General features: G+C 54.0%; 5 protein-coding genes across 5 annotated transcripts; 2 read left to right on the forward strand and 3 right to left on the reverse strand.

Moving 5' to 3' along the window:
• Nucleotides 1-1,085: 1,085 nt before the first annotated feature.
• Nucleotides 1,086-8,063, forward strand: HD553DRAFT_149546 (UDP-glucose:glycoprotein glucosyltransferase-domain-containing protein). The gene is made up of 21 exons (XM_046176732.1): nucleotides 1,086-1,301; nucleotides 1,416-1,979; nucleotides 2,068-2,516; nucleotides 2,604-2,741; nucleotides 2,827-3,055; nucleotides 3,121-3,333; nucleotides 3,401-3,431; nucleotides 3,502-3,694; nucleotides 3,761-3,837; nucleotides 3,898-4,116; nucleotides 4,179-4,238; nucleotides 4,303-4,486; nucleotides 4,546-4,646; nucleotides 4,715-5,092; nucleotides 5,158-5,294; nucleotides 5,356-5,590; nucleotides 5,652-5,717; nucleotides 5,781-5,842; nucleotides 5,908-6,471; nucleotides 6,535-7,289; nucleotides 7,369-8,063. Exons 1-21 carry the CDS (start codon nucleotides 1,144-1,146, stop codon nucleotides 7,641-7,643), a joined length of 5,088 nt encoding a protein of 1,695 aa, XP_046032916.1. The 5' UTR covers nucleotides 1,086-1,143; the 3' UTR covers nucleotides 7,644-8,063.
• Nucleotides 8,064-8,425: 362 nt separating this feature from the next.
• On the reverse strand, nucleotides 8,426-9,665 carry HD553DRAFT_332770 (ORMDL family-domain-containing protein; the record flags this gene model as incomplete). The annotated part of the gene is made up of 6 exons (XM_046182073.1): nucleotides 8,426-8,578; nucleotides 8,674-8,770; nucleotides 8,866-8,973; nucleotides 9,084-9,133; nucleotides 9,241-9,353; nucleotides 9,476-9,665. 6 exons carry the CDS (start codon nucleotides 9,663-9,665, stop codon nucleotides 8,426-8,428), a joined length of 711 nt encoding a protein of 236 aa, XP_046032917.1.
• Nucleotides 9,666-10,696: 1,031 nt separating this feature from the next.
• On the reverse strand, nucleotides 10,697-12,955 carry HD553DRAFT_353158 (putative bud site selection-related protein). The gene is made up of 6 exons (XM_046183749.1): nucleotides 12,803-12,955; nucleotides 12,654-12,737; nucleotides 12,465-12,569; nucleotides 12,223-12,327; nucleotides 11,974-12,085; nucleotides 10,697-11,830 (listed from the first exon to the last, which is right to left on the reverse strand). Exons 1-6 carry the CDS (start codon nucleotides 12,879-12,881, stop codon nucleotides 10,915-10,917), a joined length of 1,401 nt encoding a protein of 466 aa, XP_046032918.1. The 5' UTR covers nucleotides 12,882-12,955; the 3' UTR covers nucleotides 10,697-10,914.
• An 82-nt stretch (nucleotides 12,956-13,037) lies between these two features.
• On the forward strand, nucleotides 13,038-14,738 carry HD553DRAFT_301585 (WD40 repeat-like protein). Its single transcript, XM_046178666.1, has 4 exons — nucleotides 13,038-13,355; nucleotides 13,437-13,580; nucleotides 13,659-14,496; nucleotides 14,581-14,738. The coding sequence occupies exons 1-4, from the start codon at nucleotides 13,155-13,157 to the stop codon at nucleotides 14,703-14,705; spliced, it is 1,308 nt and encodes a 435-aa protein (XP_046032919.1). The 5' UTR covers nucleotides 13,038-13,154; the 3' UTR covers nucleotides 14,706-14,738.
• Nucleotides 14,739-15,677, reverse strand: HD553DRAFT_319996 (nucleoside diphosphate kinase). Its single transcript, XM_046181089.1, has 5 exons — nucleotides 15,661-15,677; nucleotides 15,537-15,592; nucleotides 15,392-15,457; nucleotides 15,147-15,298; nucleotides 14,739-15,071 (listed from the first exon to the last, which is right to left on the reverse strand). Exons 2-5 carry the CDS (start codon nucleotides 15,567-15,569, stop codon nucleotides 14,867-14,869), a joined length of 456 nt encoding a protein of 151 aa, XP_046032920.1. The 5' UTR covers nucleotides 15,570-15,592; nucleotides 15,661-15,677; the 3' UTR covers nucleotides 14,739-14,866.
• Between the last annotated feature and the right edge of the window lie 71 nt (nucleotides 15,678-15,748).

Consider the following 15,748-nt stretch of genomic DNA (forward strand, 5'->3'; position numbering starts at 1 on the left):
CTCCTCTATGATCTTCCTTACTCTTTCCTACCTTTATGTTCTCCTCCCCACCAAATCGTTCGTCGAGTCACGAGATGATATCCCGTCCTTGATAGATCTCGTCCCAGCCGAGTCAGACCTCGGGAACTCGCCGCTGGCCGCTCGTCAATCTCCGCTGGTGTTTACTTCAAAGCACAGGCGATATCAAATTTTCTTTTGGGTGTCGGCATACGATCATGCATTGCATCGTTCGGAGAAGATGATGAGCTAGTAGCCCGGTAGGATAGTAGCTCAGTAGTTGGGCGTCTTTTGGTTCTGATTTTTGTACGGAGGTCGAGGTCGAGGTTGTCGTCGGGGATGACCGAGAGCACGATAGGACATGGCGCAAGTTCATAAATAGTCGGGCTCAGGCTCTGGGTTGGGGTCGGTACGCAAGCCTGAAATTGACGGACGATCAGATCATGGAATAGCGGACGACATGGGGGATCAACAGTGCTGGCCATAGATAAAGAATGATAGGAAAATGACACACGGTCCCGACTAGATGAGGTGAGTTGAGATGGAAAAATGGAGTCCCCCGCACCCTCTCGCTCTCTCTCGCCTTCTTCATTCCCCGTAGCATGACCATACCCTGATACCCCTCCAGGAGGCACAAGAACAACCCATGCTCGACGATGAACAAAACAAAGCGAGACAACAGGGAGAGCGGAGGGGGGGACATGCTCGTTGTCTCGCCAACTTATACGCCTCGTAATGGTTTTCCCCGAGTTGATCTTGCGGGTGGGAGTGAGGCACCTGTGAGTGGCATGATGTTCCACCGGGGCGTGTTGTGTCGATCCCGGGGCATCAGGTTTTTCTTGTCCGCTGGTGGATCGTGTTGTTGTTATCGTTGGACAACGAGATCCGGTTTCGAATTGCAAGAAGATGTTGAATTGTTGAACACGAATGGGGAGATGGTCGGGGAGGTAGATTGAGCTTGGACTTTTCGATGACCCCAGCTTTCGTCACCATCCGAGCATCCAGCGTCCACCGCATACAATTCGAATCTTGGTCGACCATCCCCCCCCCCCCCCCCCCCAACGACTCAGCTCATAATCACTGACTAGCATCCTCAAATCCATCAGACTAGCCTTCTCTTAGCCCCGTCTTCCAAATTACCGGAAGATGCGGTCGACCCTCACCGCAGGGCTATGGTGGACGGCCACCTTGACCCTGACCTTGTCTTCGGTCTTAGCCGCGAGTTCGAGTTCAGCGTCAACCTCTACGGTGAACGTCTGGTTGAGGTCGAACTGGGACGCAGCGCCGTTGTTGCTCGAAGTCTTGTGAGCCGCCGTATTCTCTGTATGAGCAAGTGATGAGATTCGTGGCATCCTGCTTAATGCATGCCTCTCGCTCTCTGTTATTCTTCATTCCGACACTCGACTTGACCAATGCAGGGAAAGCGCAGCTATAGAAGATCCGACGATATACTACCCGCTCTTATCACTACTCACCACTCACCTCCCGCTCTTACAATCCGGAGCCGACTCTGGATCTGGATCTGATGATGAAGATGGTTCGGCTTCGCGGTCAAAGCCGAGGACTCGGGACCGGGATCAGCTGGAGATGGTCTACGACCTCGTAGCGAATTACGACTCTCACGAAACCACCACCACCGCCCACAACTCCAACAACTCCAGCTCTAGCTCTGATCCTAGCTCCAGCTCTAGATCTAGATCTAGATCTAGATCCACCCTCCTGACCGCCCACCGGGAATTCGACCTATCCTCCTTCAAAACCTCTTTAGCGATGCACGAAGCGTCCCCGAAGATTCAGGCTTATTACCAGTTTTATGAGACCGTCATTGTCAACTCGCCCGCTGGAAGGGAGGTCACGCAAAGAGAGTGCGAGAGTTGGGTGGAGTGGAGGGGAAAGGGGTTTTGCAGCGTGGAGGAGTTGAGGAGGGATATGGAGTTGTCCTTGGATCTGGGTTCAACGGAGGGTTCGGGACGTGCGAGCGGGTGAGTGGACCCAGAGTCGGGTGTTTGCCGTGATTCGCGGTGAACGAATGTCTTGAGCTAATTCTTCGTTGAAATTCCCGACGATCAGTCCGACGACGAGATCTATACCGCCAAAAATCCTTCCGTTCGACCACATCTACCCTCATTCTTATTCTCGTTCTGGAGGATTGGGCTCGCATCCGGTCGACGTGGCGATTCTTTATATCTCGGACCTCTCGCCCGCTCAGGCGGATCTTTATGAGTACCTCATGCGTCGTCGAACCAAGACCTCCAACAATAATGACAATGGAAACGAGGATGCGGCTGAAGGGTTGTTCGATATCATCGTCCGGTACAGGCCCCTCGTTGCTCGGACTCTGGATTCCGATTCGGTAAAAGCGCAAGAGGAGAGTCGTTTGCAGGTGCAGGACGTGAATAGGAGGAAGAATTCGTTAAAGGGGTATGGGGTCGAGATGGTGCTCAAGCGGACGGATTATCTTGCGGTCGATGATCGGGATACGGGGAGTAGCGTGGGTGTGGGTGCCGGGAAGGTCGAAGGTGAGTTCAGCCGCAGCATGCGTGTGTATGTCCAGGAATACGGGACTCGGGGGCTGATCCGGTGTGATATGGTGTTCAATCTGCTAGGCAGGCAGCAGGAAGTGTTTGAAGCGCATGGAAAAGAGGGAAGCAAGGCCGGGGCGGAGGATGGATATTTGGGAGTGATCGGGAGGGGGTCTTGGGACGAGCTTGTCAGCAAGCCTCTGAAGCTGGGGGAGATTTCAGGCAAGTCTACCACTGCGTCTCGGTCCCAGATTCTCTCAATCTTCCGAAACTAAAAGGCCGACCCGTGTACCGCTCCGCTCGACAGATCTCGGTGTCAAGACGGCCTCCCTGATCATGTCCGACCCAGACCCCCTTTCGGCACTTATCGGCATCTCGCAGGATTTCCCTAAACACTCGGCGGCGATCGCGAGAAGGGTCAAGGCGGACGAGTGGTTGGAGAGGGATGTGGCCAACGTTCAGGCAAAGGCGGACGTCAAGAGCGCGTTTTGGGTCAATGGGAGGATCGTCACCGACAAGGAGCTAGACGCTTTCAGGTGAGTTTGATCCGCGGGGACAACTAAGGAGGTCCGCGCTGATGAGAATCCACTCGAACCGATAGCCTACTATCGATCGTCCGGGAAGAGAGACAGAGGATGTTGGCGCTCACCTCGCTCGGGCTGACACCAGACCAGGCGTTCAGCTTGCTCACGGACGACGACATCGTCACGGGCATGACCGAGCCGGAACCCATGATGGGGATCGTCGATGCCGGGGACGAGATCGAAGGAGGAGGAGTGATCACTTGGTGGAACAATATCGAAAAGGACAAGAGGTGGGCGTCGATTCTGATGTCGCTTGGGAGAACTTGGTGTTGAAGATTTTTTTTCCGGCTGCTGCAGGTATGCGAGTTGGCCCAGCTCAATCGCGGCGGTGAGTACCAGTCGTGCGGCCAGTCAAGCTACATATTGATTGATACCAAGCTCCACGACTTCACCGACAGCTCGCCCGACCCGGCCGACAAGGACCGTTCAACCAGGTCCGGCGCAACTTTTGGCACGTCATCCTCGTCATGGACATGTCCAAACCTTTTTCCCTGAGCACCATCTCGCAGACGGCTCAGCAGATGATCAAACGGGGGATCCCGTTCAGGGTCGGTTTGGTCCCGCTCATCTCGGAGAGCAATGACGATTTGAGTGGGTTCGATATCGTCCTGGCCTCGAATTGGTGGCAAGGCTGAAGTTTGGCGTTTGACCCTGCAGGTATCAAAATGGCTCGATTACTAGCCTATCTCGTCCGTAAGAACGGTCGTGCCGAAGCCATGGAGTACATGCATACTGTAAGCTTTCAATCATCGTGATCTATTTTGGCGCTATCTTAAAGCCCGCTTCTCTAACAGCTATGGAGAGCTTCCCCTCGAGGCGAAGTCGCTTTGAACATCGCCGAGAGCCTTTTCCCTGGTGAAGGCGACGATTCGTTCGCCGATATCATCAACGGGAAGGTGGAAAGCCTGGCGACCGACGAGATCCGCGCCTGGCTGGCTAGGATGGCAGTCAATCCCACAACGAGTCCGCGGGGTGCCGTCCTTTTCAATGGACAGTATCAGCCCTTGGACGAGGTGAGTCAGGCGATCTCGGCCGCGCGAAAACGGGAGCTCATGCGAGAGGCTTTACTTCGCAGCGATGGACCGATCGAATCATGCAAGATTACATGGGCCAGCTCAACTATCTGATGCAGCCAGTAAGTTGAGCTTGCTGATGCCTGGTGTCACGAGGCTCCATAGTCTCACGACCCGTCCTCATAGGGCGTCGTCAATCATCTCAAATCGGTCTCCCGGCTCGATCGTTTCTTCTACGATTTGCCCACATCATCTCCCCGAAGAAATGTCTACCTCCCTGTAGGAGAGCCCATCGGATCGCAGACCATCGTGGATCCCCGGCAAGTCTTTGGCGCCGACTCATTGATTCTGGATCAGTTTGTCTACCCGGGTAGGTCGCTTCTGCTCGTATTCAGGGAAAGGAACATCGCTGATACGATTATGCATCAGATGACAAATCTGACGAGGTCCTGGCCACGATCCACGTTCTCGGTGACCTCGACAGTGAGTCAGGTCGATCGATGGCGAGAGAGGCTCTGAAATTCCTGCAGGTGCGAATCATCATCTTTTCACTTGACATGAAACCAAAGGCTAATTATCGAATTTTGGAACATCTCAGCAAAAAGGTAAACACACTAGACTAGGCTTCGTTCACCTCCCCTCGGACGCCAATCAACACCAAAAGGGTCCACGCCTGTCGACATGGCTATACGAGAGCTTGTCTTCGCACAATCTTTCGACATCGTCAACAGGCAGCTTGATCGAGATGTTGGACAGGATCGACTTTGTGAGCCGGGAAAATGAAATGGGAAGAGTCAAGAGTCTGGTAGAGCACGAGAAGGCGTCCGAAGGCATGACGTGTTTCGATGGCTTCCGGTTACCACTACCAACGCCGACGTCTCTGGCTGTATCGAAGGCATTCTGGAACGCACGGGCGGCTGAAGCGCGCACGGTACCGTTAACAAGTGCCGGTACCTACATCATGATCAACGGTAGGGTGAGTCGTCAGCGTGAGGTCGCATACCACAGCCCACGACAAGTCTGAGCGTCTCATTTCTGCAGGTCGTTGGTCCCGTACCAGCCGGCGAGTTCTTGGCCGACGACTTTTTCACTTTGGCGATGATCGACGCTCGAAGCCGCGGCAGTCCCATTCTAGAAGCGCTTAAGGGGATCTATTACGATATCTCAACGCTGGAAAGGTAAATGAAGCGCTACAACGCATGGACAGATCAGCTTTCTCATGGTCAACCCACTTTACAGTGCGACATTGGGCAACCTGGTATCTGGAGTCGCCGCTATACTGGGTAAAGCTTTCGCGACCGACAACTCTTCACCGCTTCAATCTACCGTTGTCGCCAGGACCAGAGGGTATACGGAGATCACGGGCAAGGCGTCTAGCTTCTCCATCAAGGAATCGCCAACTGCGCTGGTCAGGCTCTTTGCCATCGTCGATCCCATCAGTGAACAAGCGCAAAAGTGGTCGTCCTTGATCCAGGTGAGTTAGGCTGCAGACTACCCGTTCAAGCCGCTTATTGAACGTTTCATCGATCATACAGATGGCTACCGAGCTCGATCACGTATCAGCAACCGTCCAGCTGAACCCGGCTTTGGTGCTTACTGACGTGAGTTTGACCGCGTCGTGCGCATAACTTTCGGATGGGTTTTGACTCCACTTTGCGTTCTAGATCCCGCTCAAGCGGTTCTATCGGTACGAATCCGTCAACTCTGTAAGATTCAATGCTGAGGGGTATGTCATTCTGTTAGATGCAAACTTCACGCAGAGGGGCCACTGACGGGTGCATTCCATCACAGCGACGAAGCCATGACTGGTGTCAGCTTCCGCGGCCTGCCAGAGGATCCCATCTTGACGCTCGGTATGGATATTCCTACGTCATGGCTCGTGCGGCCCAAGGAATCCATTCACGATCTCGACAACTTGCGACTCGAAAGCATCCTCGCCAAGCAACAATCCCCCGTCGTCGACATCCGATTCGAGCTCGAGCAGCTCGTGATCGAGGGGCACGGCAGGGAGTTGAAGGCGTCCGTACCTCGAGGACTCGAATTGCAGCTGGCCACCACCGAGGGTGATATCGTTGGAGACACGTCGATCATGGCGAACCTCGGGTACTTTCAGTTCAAGGCCCAGCCCGGCCTTTATAATTTGAACATCCGCGAAGGCAGAGGCCGCGATGTGTACAGCCTACACAGCTTGTCCACCGGTTTGGCGACGGGTGATACCGTATCTCAAGTCGCCTTGACATCGTTTACAGGTCTCACCGTTCGGCCCGTGTTCGAGCGTCAGCCGGGTATGGAATTGGCGGATGTCCTAGACGAGGTCGTAACCACGCCCGGTTTCTTTGACAAGATCTACTCGTCGTGAGTCGTGTCTCTCGGCCTTCATAAACGTTCGGATCGATCTGAAATCTCTTCACCTTGCAGCCTGTCTACCGTACTCGGCCGCAAGACGGCGCCCGTGCGTCCTCCGGCCGAAATCAACATCTTCACCGTGGCCTCGGGCAAACTCTACGAGCGGTTCGCCTCGATCATGGTGCTCAGCGTGTTGAAGCACACGAACAGTACCGTCAAGTTTTGGTTCATCGAGAACTTCTTATCGCCGTCGTTCTTGGAATTCCTGCCTCACTTTGCGGAAGAGTACGGGTTCGAGTACGAGCTGGTCACTTATCGCTGGCCGTCTTGGCTTCGTGCACAGAGGGAGAAACAGCGGGAGATCTGGGGCTACAAGATCCTCTTCCTCGACGTCCTCTTCCCGCTCTCTCTGGACAAGGTCATCTTTGTCGATGCCGATCAGATCGTGAGGACCGACATGAAACAGCTGGTCGATCTCGATTTGCAAGGCAAGGTCTACGGGTACGCGCCGATGGGGGACGACAAGCCCGAAATGGAAGGCTTCCGGTTCTGGAAGACGGGTTACTGGAAAGACGCCCTCCGAGGCAGACCCTATCACATCTCGGCGCTGTACGTGATCGACCTGAAGAGATTCCGACGGCTCGCCGCGGGAGATCGATTGAGGGCTTCGTATCAAGCCTTGTCGGCGGACCCGGGGTCATTGGCGAATCTGGACCAGGACTTGCCGAATTCGATGCAGGATCAGTTGCCGATCTATACGCTCGATCGGTCTTGGTTGTGGTGCGAGACATGGTGTAGTCAGGACAGTTTGAAGGATGCCAAGACCAGTGAGTGCAAGAGTCTCCCGAGAATGGTCGGTTCGGTTCCTCTCATCTGACGCGTTTTGAATTCGTGGCACTATCTCAGTCGACCTGTGTCAGAACCCTCTGACGAAACAACCCAAGCTCGAGCGGGCGAAAGTAATTCCAGAATGGGAGAGTTACGACCGCGAGGTTGATCAATTCGCCAGACGGCTGGCCGCCCCGGACGGGGCCAAGGTGAACGTCGTCACAGGATCGGCCGAGGCGCTCGTTCAAGGAGGCAACGAGCACTCGGCCACACCGGCAGATTCGGCGGTGGAGGTGTCAGAGGTAAACGACGAGCCTGTACATGAAGGACAAAGGCTTGTAGACGATCTATAGAGACCTGGTTGCCCAGCGTATAAGAGCTTTCGACATTTCCCAACTTCCAGGTTGTTCTGGTCGCAAACTCGTTGATGCAAGAAATCGGTACGGTCGTTACTCAAATGACCGGTACACCGTTAGAATACCAAATCACCATTTACCGAATTTGGTTGGATGCGCCATCATAAATCAGAATCCCAACACAAGCCGACCTGCATCTTCCCGGGTTGAAGACCTTTACATCACAACTTGACAGGAAACGATAGGCGAAAGTAACCTGGTCGCAAGCTGCAAGCTGATCTCCTCAAAACAGGCAGAAGTCTACACGGCAAAGTTTGATAGGCCAGTTTGCTCAGGCTAGAGGCTGAACTTGCAGGGATCTTCATTACAGCAGAGGCAGCTAAGGGCAGTCCTCTTGAGGGATTACGCACACCCATCAAGTGTCGGATAAGACCATCTCTTAAACCGCCCGATAAGAAATGTCTTAACGTACCCCCTTGCCAACCCCCTTATTTCGCACATCAGCCCGAGTTGTTACTTGGAGGAGCCGAGATTCCAGATGCGTGGATAGCTGAAGGGCCGTCGACCACCTTGCGTGTGAATCTACGTAGAATGATCATCTCTCCGAAGTCATCTTCTCGTCAGTCCTATCGAATACATGCTGCAAGGACAGACCCGGTCCTTCTCCCCTGACTTGCATCTCTGCTCGCTCGTACCCGGCCGACCATACTCTCGGTCTTCCCCTCTCTCTCTCGACGCTTCAGCTTCTGGCTCCGAAACCGCTTGCTTCACTCGGACTCTCAGGCCTTTCTCGATTCCATGATCGGGTCGAGCGTAGACATGCGCAACCCGGGCGGATGAGGGCTTCCCGGTCGACTAGGGTTCGGTGTGACCCCGTTGGAAGCGACCGGTTTGTTCTCGAGCGGTGTAAAGTGGAATCTCAGTCGGTGGAGCTGTCGGCGAGGTCGATAGACCCGAATTCCGGAAATCGTCAGCCCGACAGACATGCGGAATGCAGGACCGAGCGAGATATGAGCGGGGGACTCACAGCGGGTAGTTTAGGAAAGAGGACAAAGACGCAAGCTGCAAAGTTGATAAAGAACAACCTCGGGTCGTACTTGACGTAATGAGTCGAGATCAAGAACCTGCCAAAACGACCGGGCCCCGTGTCGATCTTATATTTAGCGTCCCGTACGGTGTGGGTTGCAAGATAAGAACGCGGGGGAAACATTGTACTGACAAGAGGATGGGCACGCTCGTCAACCACTTCTTGGCTGGCGTATACTGAGCTCCGGCATCGATCTGTTCCCACAGAGTCAGATCGTCGTAGGCGCCTCCAGAAGGTTGCCTGAGAGCGTCGAGGTTTCGAGGTTTCGAGATCGCGAACGAGTGGTTGTACCGAGTCGATGCGATCAGAAGCGTGTTCGTTCTGATGTGTAGCGGAAACTGATCACTCACGACGACTCAAAGGGGACCCCGGTGACCGAGTGGAACATCGTGTACGAAGCCTGCCGTACAGAATAGTGTCAACGAGGCCGGCATCAGCTCTCTGCCTCCTCTCGACTCCCCGACTCCCTGACGCTCCTACATTCCGGCGCAAACCCCCTGGACTCACCATGACGTATCCGAGGTTGACGATCGTCCAACTGTAACTCGCCGTCATGTTGGGTATCGCGTCGACGAGGACCTTGCCGAGGAGGATGATGACCGGGTGGATGAGCCATGCTCCTGCTCGTATCACACATCACACAAAGATCATGATCATGATCATGATCAGTTTTCCCCGCCCGGAGAGAAAGAGAAAGAGCGACCTCAAATCCGTGTGAGGGAACAAAGTCGAGAGGACTCACCGGGCGCATTAACCCAATTGGCATTCTCGTTAACCCCCACCCCGAGCCGATCGACGACCTGATCCCCATCATCCCCTCCGACCTCGGTCACCGTGACCAAGCTCGACGATCTCCCTCGACCCTTATTCTTGTTGGCTCCTTCTCCCAGGGACATCCCCAGAGACATCGGGGAAGCTCCGAGGTTGCCCATCATTCCCATTGAAGATCCTCCTGAGTGCGAGTGTGAAGGCAAGCCGTCCATATTGTTGTGGTTGTACCCCGAAGGAGCGTGGTTGTCGAAAGCGAGACCCAGACCGGAAGACGCTACCTTCTGGATCGCATTGTTCGACAGTGACCTGGACAAGCTCCTCTGGTGCATATTGGATCTCGCCGGAGAACCTGAACCGGGCGAAGTGGAGAGGTTGTTAAAGTTCATCATGGGGGATGAATGCAGATGCGAGGGAGACCCCGACGGGGAATACTGCATTGAAGATTGTGATTGTTGATAAGGCCGGTGTTGTTGAGGTTGGGAGATGGAGCGACTGCGGGTGGTCGTGTTACCCGGGGTGGAGAGGTAGCTGGAGGAAGAACCACCGATCATCTCGGACATGGTTGTACGTGTTCGCTTATGTGTTCGTGTTCGTGTTTGTGTTTGTATCTGTATGGGGCTGAGGGCTTTATGTATGTGTGGCGATGGTGATGGTGGCGATGGCTCAAAGATCTGAATGGACGGTTCGGATTCGATAAACACGTTTCCGCTATCAGCTGATACGCTCCTCGCAGCGAATTGATCTGTGGTCACCTTCACTCACCTCTTTGATCTGGTCCGTCCGGGTCCGGCTCGGATGCTTGATATAACGATTCGACGTCCGAAGTGTGGCAGTACACAGCGAGGTATAGAGATGGAGGTCGTCGGTATGAAAGGAAGTAGTTCTGGTAGGTGTTCCCCTCCTCGGAAATAGACTAGACACAGCGAAGGCGACGTCCTCCCCCGCTTCGTGTTCAGAGTTTGGTGCGATTCGACTTCGGGTCTCGGGGCGATGTATATGATCAAGTATGAGGCAGAGGCGAGCGAGTTGTTTGTGAGATGGCTACTATGTGAATCAGAGCAGAGTTGAATGTCGAGAGATGAACGACGATGATGTGGGCGTGTTCACTCGATCAGCTGCTGCTGCTGAGGCGCTGAGGGGACCAAAACAATCTCGCGCCGCACCGGATCCGGGAGCATCACCTCACCTCCTCTCCTCCAACAAGGGTGGGACGATGGCGAGTGGCGACTTTGCCAACAACATGACGACGACCATCTACAACGATCCTGGGTATATATATTCCGCTCTAACACACCCGCATCTATATGTAATCAACCATTCATTGCTTTTACTGTTAGATCTCGAGCGTCGTTGTCGTCGACTGTGCTCGAGAACAGGCTGTGCCGCCCCGCCATCGCTCCTGAATCAACTTCATCTCCACACTTCTTCTTCTTCTCGTATTAACGCATCCCAATCCAACCTCTTTCCCTTCCATCCCCCATCCCCATCCTCGTTCTCATCGTCAGCCAGATCCATCAACGCCCGTCGTTCTTGTACGACCCTCAATTCGCGTACCCGCATCCTCCTCGCCCGTCTCGCCGGTCTTTTCAGGGGTTCCACGTCGTCAGCGTCCTCTTTGCTGTCCTCTTTCTTGTCCTCCTTGTCGAGCTCGTCGTCCGAAGGAATACAATCCAAATCCTCCACGTTCTTATTACTGTCATTGTTGAGAGGCAGCGTCGACGAGTGCGTCTTGAGCAAGACGATCTGTACCCCCAAGAGCGCTAGCGAGACGGCTCTTTCCAGTGTCCTTCCACTCCCCCCCTCTTTCTCCTCTGTTTCCTCTTTCTCCTCTTTTTCCTCTTTTTCCTCTTTTGCAGCGTCTTGCAATTGCGAACGCGATCGCCGGTCCTTATAATGCCCCAAGACGAGCGCCGAGAAAAGATCCCCTACTCCGGAATAATACCCTCGGATAGTCGGCAAGGCGTACCCGTACGTCTCTGGCATCGCGCCCGTGTTGATGTCTCCTTCTTCTGGAGATTGTCCCTGTTTAGGGCGAGTCGAGGCGAAACAGACCAAGACCTCATCCTCATCCTCGGTCTCTTTCGCCTCCTTCCCTTCTTCTGCCTGGCTATAACTAGAGCTGCGAGCTTGGGAGAGCAACGAAGTATACCTCCCCGGCGCTGCCGATGAAGATGAAGTTAAATCTAACCCCAGCTTCTGGACCAAGCTAACGGGAAGAGGGATGGAGGAGATGACCACGTGCTCGACGTTGTAGGGCGGGGAATGGAGCGTTTGGAGCGCTTGGAGGAGGGTACGGGGGGAGGTTATCTTGGTCTCCGATAATAGTCTTGTTCAAAGCAAACAGGATTGGCCGTGGAAAAGGTGGTCGTCAAACAATACACGGGGCGCAGATATGGTAGATATTATGTGATTGTCAGTCGGGGGGTAAAGCCAGAGTAATTGATGTAAGGGGAAAGAGCCCGGACTCACTCGGTCTCGAATTGGTTCGGAGTGATGATACTCGCCAAGCTCAACAACTGGCGGTAGATCGGGACGACGTCTGCGGCGACGTAGAGACCTTTTCCTATATCCCCCATGACCGCTACAAAGGAAAAATTCCAAAATCACAGAGAGAAAAATTATATAACTCAGCTTCTATGCCATACTATATTATACTTATACCGAACGATTATGGAGTCGTCCCAAATCGTTCGAGGTATTGAGAGGGACGAGACTCACGATCTAGCAGGTACAGGAGGTCTTCCCCCTGCGCCTCGGCTCTCCGTTTGAGCTTTTCAATCTCCCTTCCGACGGCTTGCAAGGCAGGTGCGCCGGGAATATAACCTATATTTATAACGCCAGCCCCAGGTAGAGCAGAAGGAGAGTATCAGCTCGGCCTGCGTTTTTGAATACCGAATTTTCGTGACGGAAACTCGGATGTGGGTGCCATACCATGTCCGAGCTACAGGTTCTGGACGTACCGGTCAGACACCTGGACCATCTACACAGACCGTTCGTCTCCAAACCCTTGAAGACGGCATCCAGTTGTTCCGGGGTCGTCTTGTGTCCGTTCGTATGTCCATAACCTATCCAGGCCAAAGCGTGAACATCACGATTCGTAAGATCAGCTTAGAATTTCGCATTTGTATGTCTCTGGCGCAGGGACTCGCCGGTGTGATTACTGAACTGGACGGTATTTACTACGTCCACATCGTATCCTAACAGTTGTAGCGGAAAGGTCGCTGCTCGGTTGCCTACGATATGTTTCAAGGTTGTCAGCTCAGATAGAGGAAATGGAACCTCGGCTCGAATGACTCACCGACGTAGCCGGACACGACGTGGCTCTGTACTGATAGCAGGCGGTTCGGGTCGAGAAAAGGTGAAGTGGAGGAGGACATCTTCTAGCTTCTAGATTCCAAGAGAGTATGTGTTTAAACACGGGGTCTGTCGTATAGTAGGATAGTAAGGTAGGTAAGTGCAGAACGTGTAGATAGATGATCGACAACTTGGTCGCGCTTCCAGCCGGAGCCTCGAGCCCTCGAACCAGCCAAGTACATTTAACTGCGCATATTATTCCTTCCAACCATACTCTATATCACAAATTTACCGCTAACCTCTGTCTATGCTCTGAGATCAATCTGAAGAGAACAAATTACCTCCTTTCGCTCATCATGAACACGTCGGACGAATCCAAGCTGTTCCAAACGGACGCACAGCTAGCTCAAAAGGAAGCACAATCCCGCAAGGCCGTGTTGACCAAGACGATCGGGTCGCCCATCCAACTGGCGAGCAGGGCAATCAAGTTGAGGGTACGAGGGCAGGATGCGTGGGTCGCAGAGAGCGGATGGGTCGTACGGCGGGTCTGTCTTCATGTGGGTTTACAACGGGTCGAGGGGTTCGGTCAGAAGAACGGCGTTCTGGGAGCTGATGATGTACGGAACCGTTACGCTCAGACAGGCAAGACGAAACGGGTCTATAAAGGTCATCAGGGACCATGCACCTCGTTGGACTTTTACCAGGTGACGACGGGCACGAGTAAACGGGACCTCATGGTGACAGGATCATGGGACAAGACGATCAAAGTTTGGGACGTCGAGGTCGGTCCATCTCTCTCCCTGTATGTCACATTTGCTCGAGGACTGATAGGATGTCTGACCTGCATTATCCATCCGTAGAGCGGCGAGATGCTCAGCTCTACCCCCGCACATACGGATTTCGTCAAATCCCTCCTCGTCATTCCTCAACTCGACATACTCCTCTCCGGCTCGTCCGACAAGACGATCGCCATCTGGTCGCTCTCCTCCCTGAGTTCCGACGCTTCCCCGAACCTCCCTCTGACCCGGTTGGACCAGCTCAAATCGCATACCAGACCCGTGGATTCGTTTGCCTTGTCGCATATCGATGCCGAGGGACGTGCGACGGTGTACGCTGGGGATTCTATGGGCGTGATCAGGACCTGGCTGTTCCGACGAGCTACCGGCTCTTCCAACGCCGATGCCAACAAAGTTCAAGTCACACAAGGTCCCGATCTCCCTGGACATCATACCAGCATTACTCGGCTCATCATGGACGGGGATCAAGGTCTCATCTCCTGTTCCATGGATTCTCAAGTCCTCTACCATCCGCTCGACCAGAACCAGGACCAAACCGGGAAGGAAGCGACCGTCAGGCCGGCATTATCCATCCCCAACCCTCTTTACCCAGAGACAACTCCCGTCCGGTCGTTATTGCTCTTACCTTCGACATTCCACCCCTCACATCTCCTCCTCTGCGGCGCCGCTGACCAAGATATCAGGGTGTACGACCTCTCCTCTACCTTGGAATCCGCTAGTCGGTCTAGCCACACTCATACCGCCGGAGAAGGTCGGGCGAAGGAGGTCTCCCGGATAAAGGGACACTGGGCCGACGTGATTGACCTGGACGTCTGGGTGAAAGAGGTCGAGGGGGGTAAGAAGGAAGCTTGGGTGGTCAGCGCTAGTCTGGATGAGACGTTGAGGAGGTGGAGTATGCAAGGTGAGCTTCCGATTCTCGAGATGCGCAGTTTCAGTAGCGGGTAGAGCAGAGCTGATCATAATTCTGTTATGGAACGCCTGGCAGATGTCCTCAATCCACCTCCGATCCCACGGGAAGAAGTCGTCGAGAAGAAAGAGAGTGTGATGACGGCGGAAGAGGAGAGGGAATTGGCAGAGCTGATGGACAGCGATATCGAAGATGACGTGTAGCAGTAAGAGCTAACAGTCGCAGTAACCAGGTAGAGCAGAGAGTAGCAACCATGTCATCAACGCATAGCCTCTTCAAGGTCGAAGTGACAACATCATCAACAACACAAAGCTACGCTACCAAACAACTGTGTAACCCGTGTTTTCCTGAACGGAACGCACGTCTACTTCTCGTAGACCCAGTTGTAGGCGGCCGAGGTCCACGAGTTGAGACCCTCGGGGAACCAGAGCTTGATCTCCTTTTGAGCGTTCTCGACAGTGTCGGAACCGTGGCAGACGTTCCTACCGACCTCCAAGGCGTAGGCGCCTCGGATCGAACCGGGGTCCGACTTGAGGGGGTCGGTGGCACCGAGCATGACTCGGCCGGTCCTATAGAAAAGATCGACGCAAAGGAAGATCAACGGGGAAATATTGGGTAGGAGAGCTCGATAGCGTGCGACTCACTTGACGGCGTCACGTCCCTCCCAGACCATACCGACGACGGGGCCCGAGTTCATGTAGCTGATGAGACCGGGGAAGAAGGCCTTGGACGAGAGGTCGGCGTAGTGCTTCTCGAGGTGGTCCTTGCCGGGGGTGGCCATCTTCAAGCCGACGAGCTGTGGCCATTACACGAGAGAGGACCGGGATTGTTTATCAGCCTCCGACAGGGGACTTTTGAATTCGATGGAATGCAGCGGGAGGGAGCTCACCTTGTAACCCCTCTTCTCGAATCGAGAGATGATGTCACCAACGAGTCCTCGCTGGACACCGTCGGGCTGTGGCACACGAAGCAAGGAAAGAAAAGTGAACATCTGATTCGAGCTCAACGGAGCTCCGTCCGGATCTCGAGCTTACCTTGACCATGATGTAGGTTTGTTCGGTAGACATTTTGGAAAGAGGCTGTTTTTCGACTGCGATTGCGGGACAAAGCCGAGTTAGACGATGTTCGCCAGCTTTACACTTCTGTAGATCTGCTTACTATTTGATAAAATGCTTGGAAGAAGGAGAACAAGATCAGGCGAGACTCGATGTCATTTCCATCAAAAGTCCCATCTCATCAACATCCC

This window comes from Filobasidium floriforme (assembly GCF_021052385.1).
Source record: "Filobasidium floriforme strain CBS 6241 chromosome Unknown HD553scaffold_28, whole genome shotgun sequence".
Lineage (NCBI taxonomy): Eukaryota > Fungi > Basidiomycota > Tremellomycetes > Filobasidiales > Filobasidiaceae > Filobasidium > Filobasidium floriforme.

What these genes read in the sequence shown, in the direction of transcription:
- HD553DRAFT_149546 (XM_046176732.1), top strand. Translation starts at nt 1,144, where the DNA reads ATGCGGTCGACCCTCACCGCAGGGCTATGGTGGACGGCCACCTTGACC. An exon ending in TCAACTATCTGATGCAGCCA is followed by an intron (nt 4,239 to 4,302) that starts GTAAGTTGAGCT and finishes CCGTCCTCATAG; the next exon opens with GGCGTCGTCAATCATCTCAA. An exon ending in CGGCTTTGGTGCTTACTGAC is followed by an intron (nt 5,718 to 5,780) that starts GTGAGTTTGACC and finishes TTTGCGTTCTAG; the next exon opens with ATCCCGCTCAAGCGGTTCTA.
- HD553DRAFT_353158 (XM_046183749.1), bottom strand. Translation starts at nt 12,881, where the DNA reads ATGTCCTCCTCCACTTCACCTTTTCTCGACCCGAACCGCCTGCTATCA. An exon ending in CCTCCTGTACCTGCTAGATC is followed by an intron (nt 12,086 to 12,222) that starts GTGAGTCTCGTC and finishes TTTCCTTTGTAG; the next exon opens with CGGTCATGGGGGATATAGGA. An exon ending in CCGAACCAATTCGAGACCGA is followed by an intron (nt 11,831 to 11,973) that starts GTGAGTCCGGGC and finishes GCTTTGAACAAG; the next exon opens with ACTATTATCGGAGACCAAGA.
- HD553DRAFT_301585 (XM_046178666.1), top strand. Translation starts at nt 13,155, where the DNA reads ATGAACACGTCGGACGAATCCAAGCTGTTCCAAACGGACGCACAGCTA. An exon ending in TACGGCGGGTCTGTCTTCAT is followed by an intron (nt 13,356 to 13,436) that starts GTGGGTTTACAA and finishes CGTTACGCTCAG; the next exon opens with ACAGGCAAGACGAAACGGGT. An exon ending in GAGGAGGTGGAGTATGCAAG is followed by an intron (nt 14,497 to 14,580) that starts GTGAGCTTCCGA and finishes AACGCCTGGCAG; the next exon opens with ATGTCCTCAATCCACCTCCG.
- HD553DRAFT_319996 (XM_046181089.1), bottom strand. Translation starts at nt 15,569, where the DNA reads ATGTCTACCGAACAAACCTACATCATGGTCAAG. An exon ending in AAACCTACATCATGGTCAAG is followed by an intron (nt 15,458 to 15,536) that starts GTAAGCTCGAGA and finishes CGTGTGCCACAG; the next exon opens with CCCGACGGTGTCCAGCGAGG. An exon ending in GAGGGACGTGACGCCGTCAA is followed by an intron (nt 15,072 to 15,146) that starts GTGAGTCGCACG and finishes TCTTTTCTATAG; the next exon opens with GACCGGCCGAGTCATGCTCG.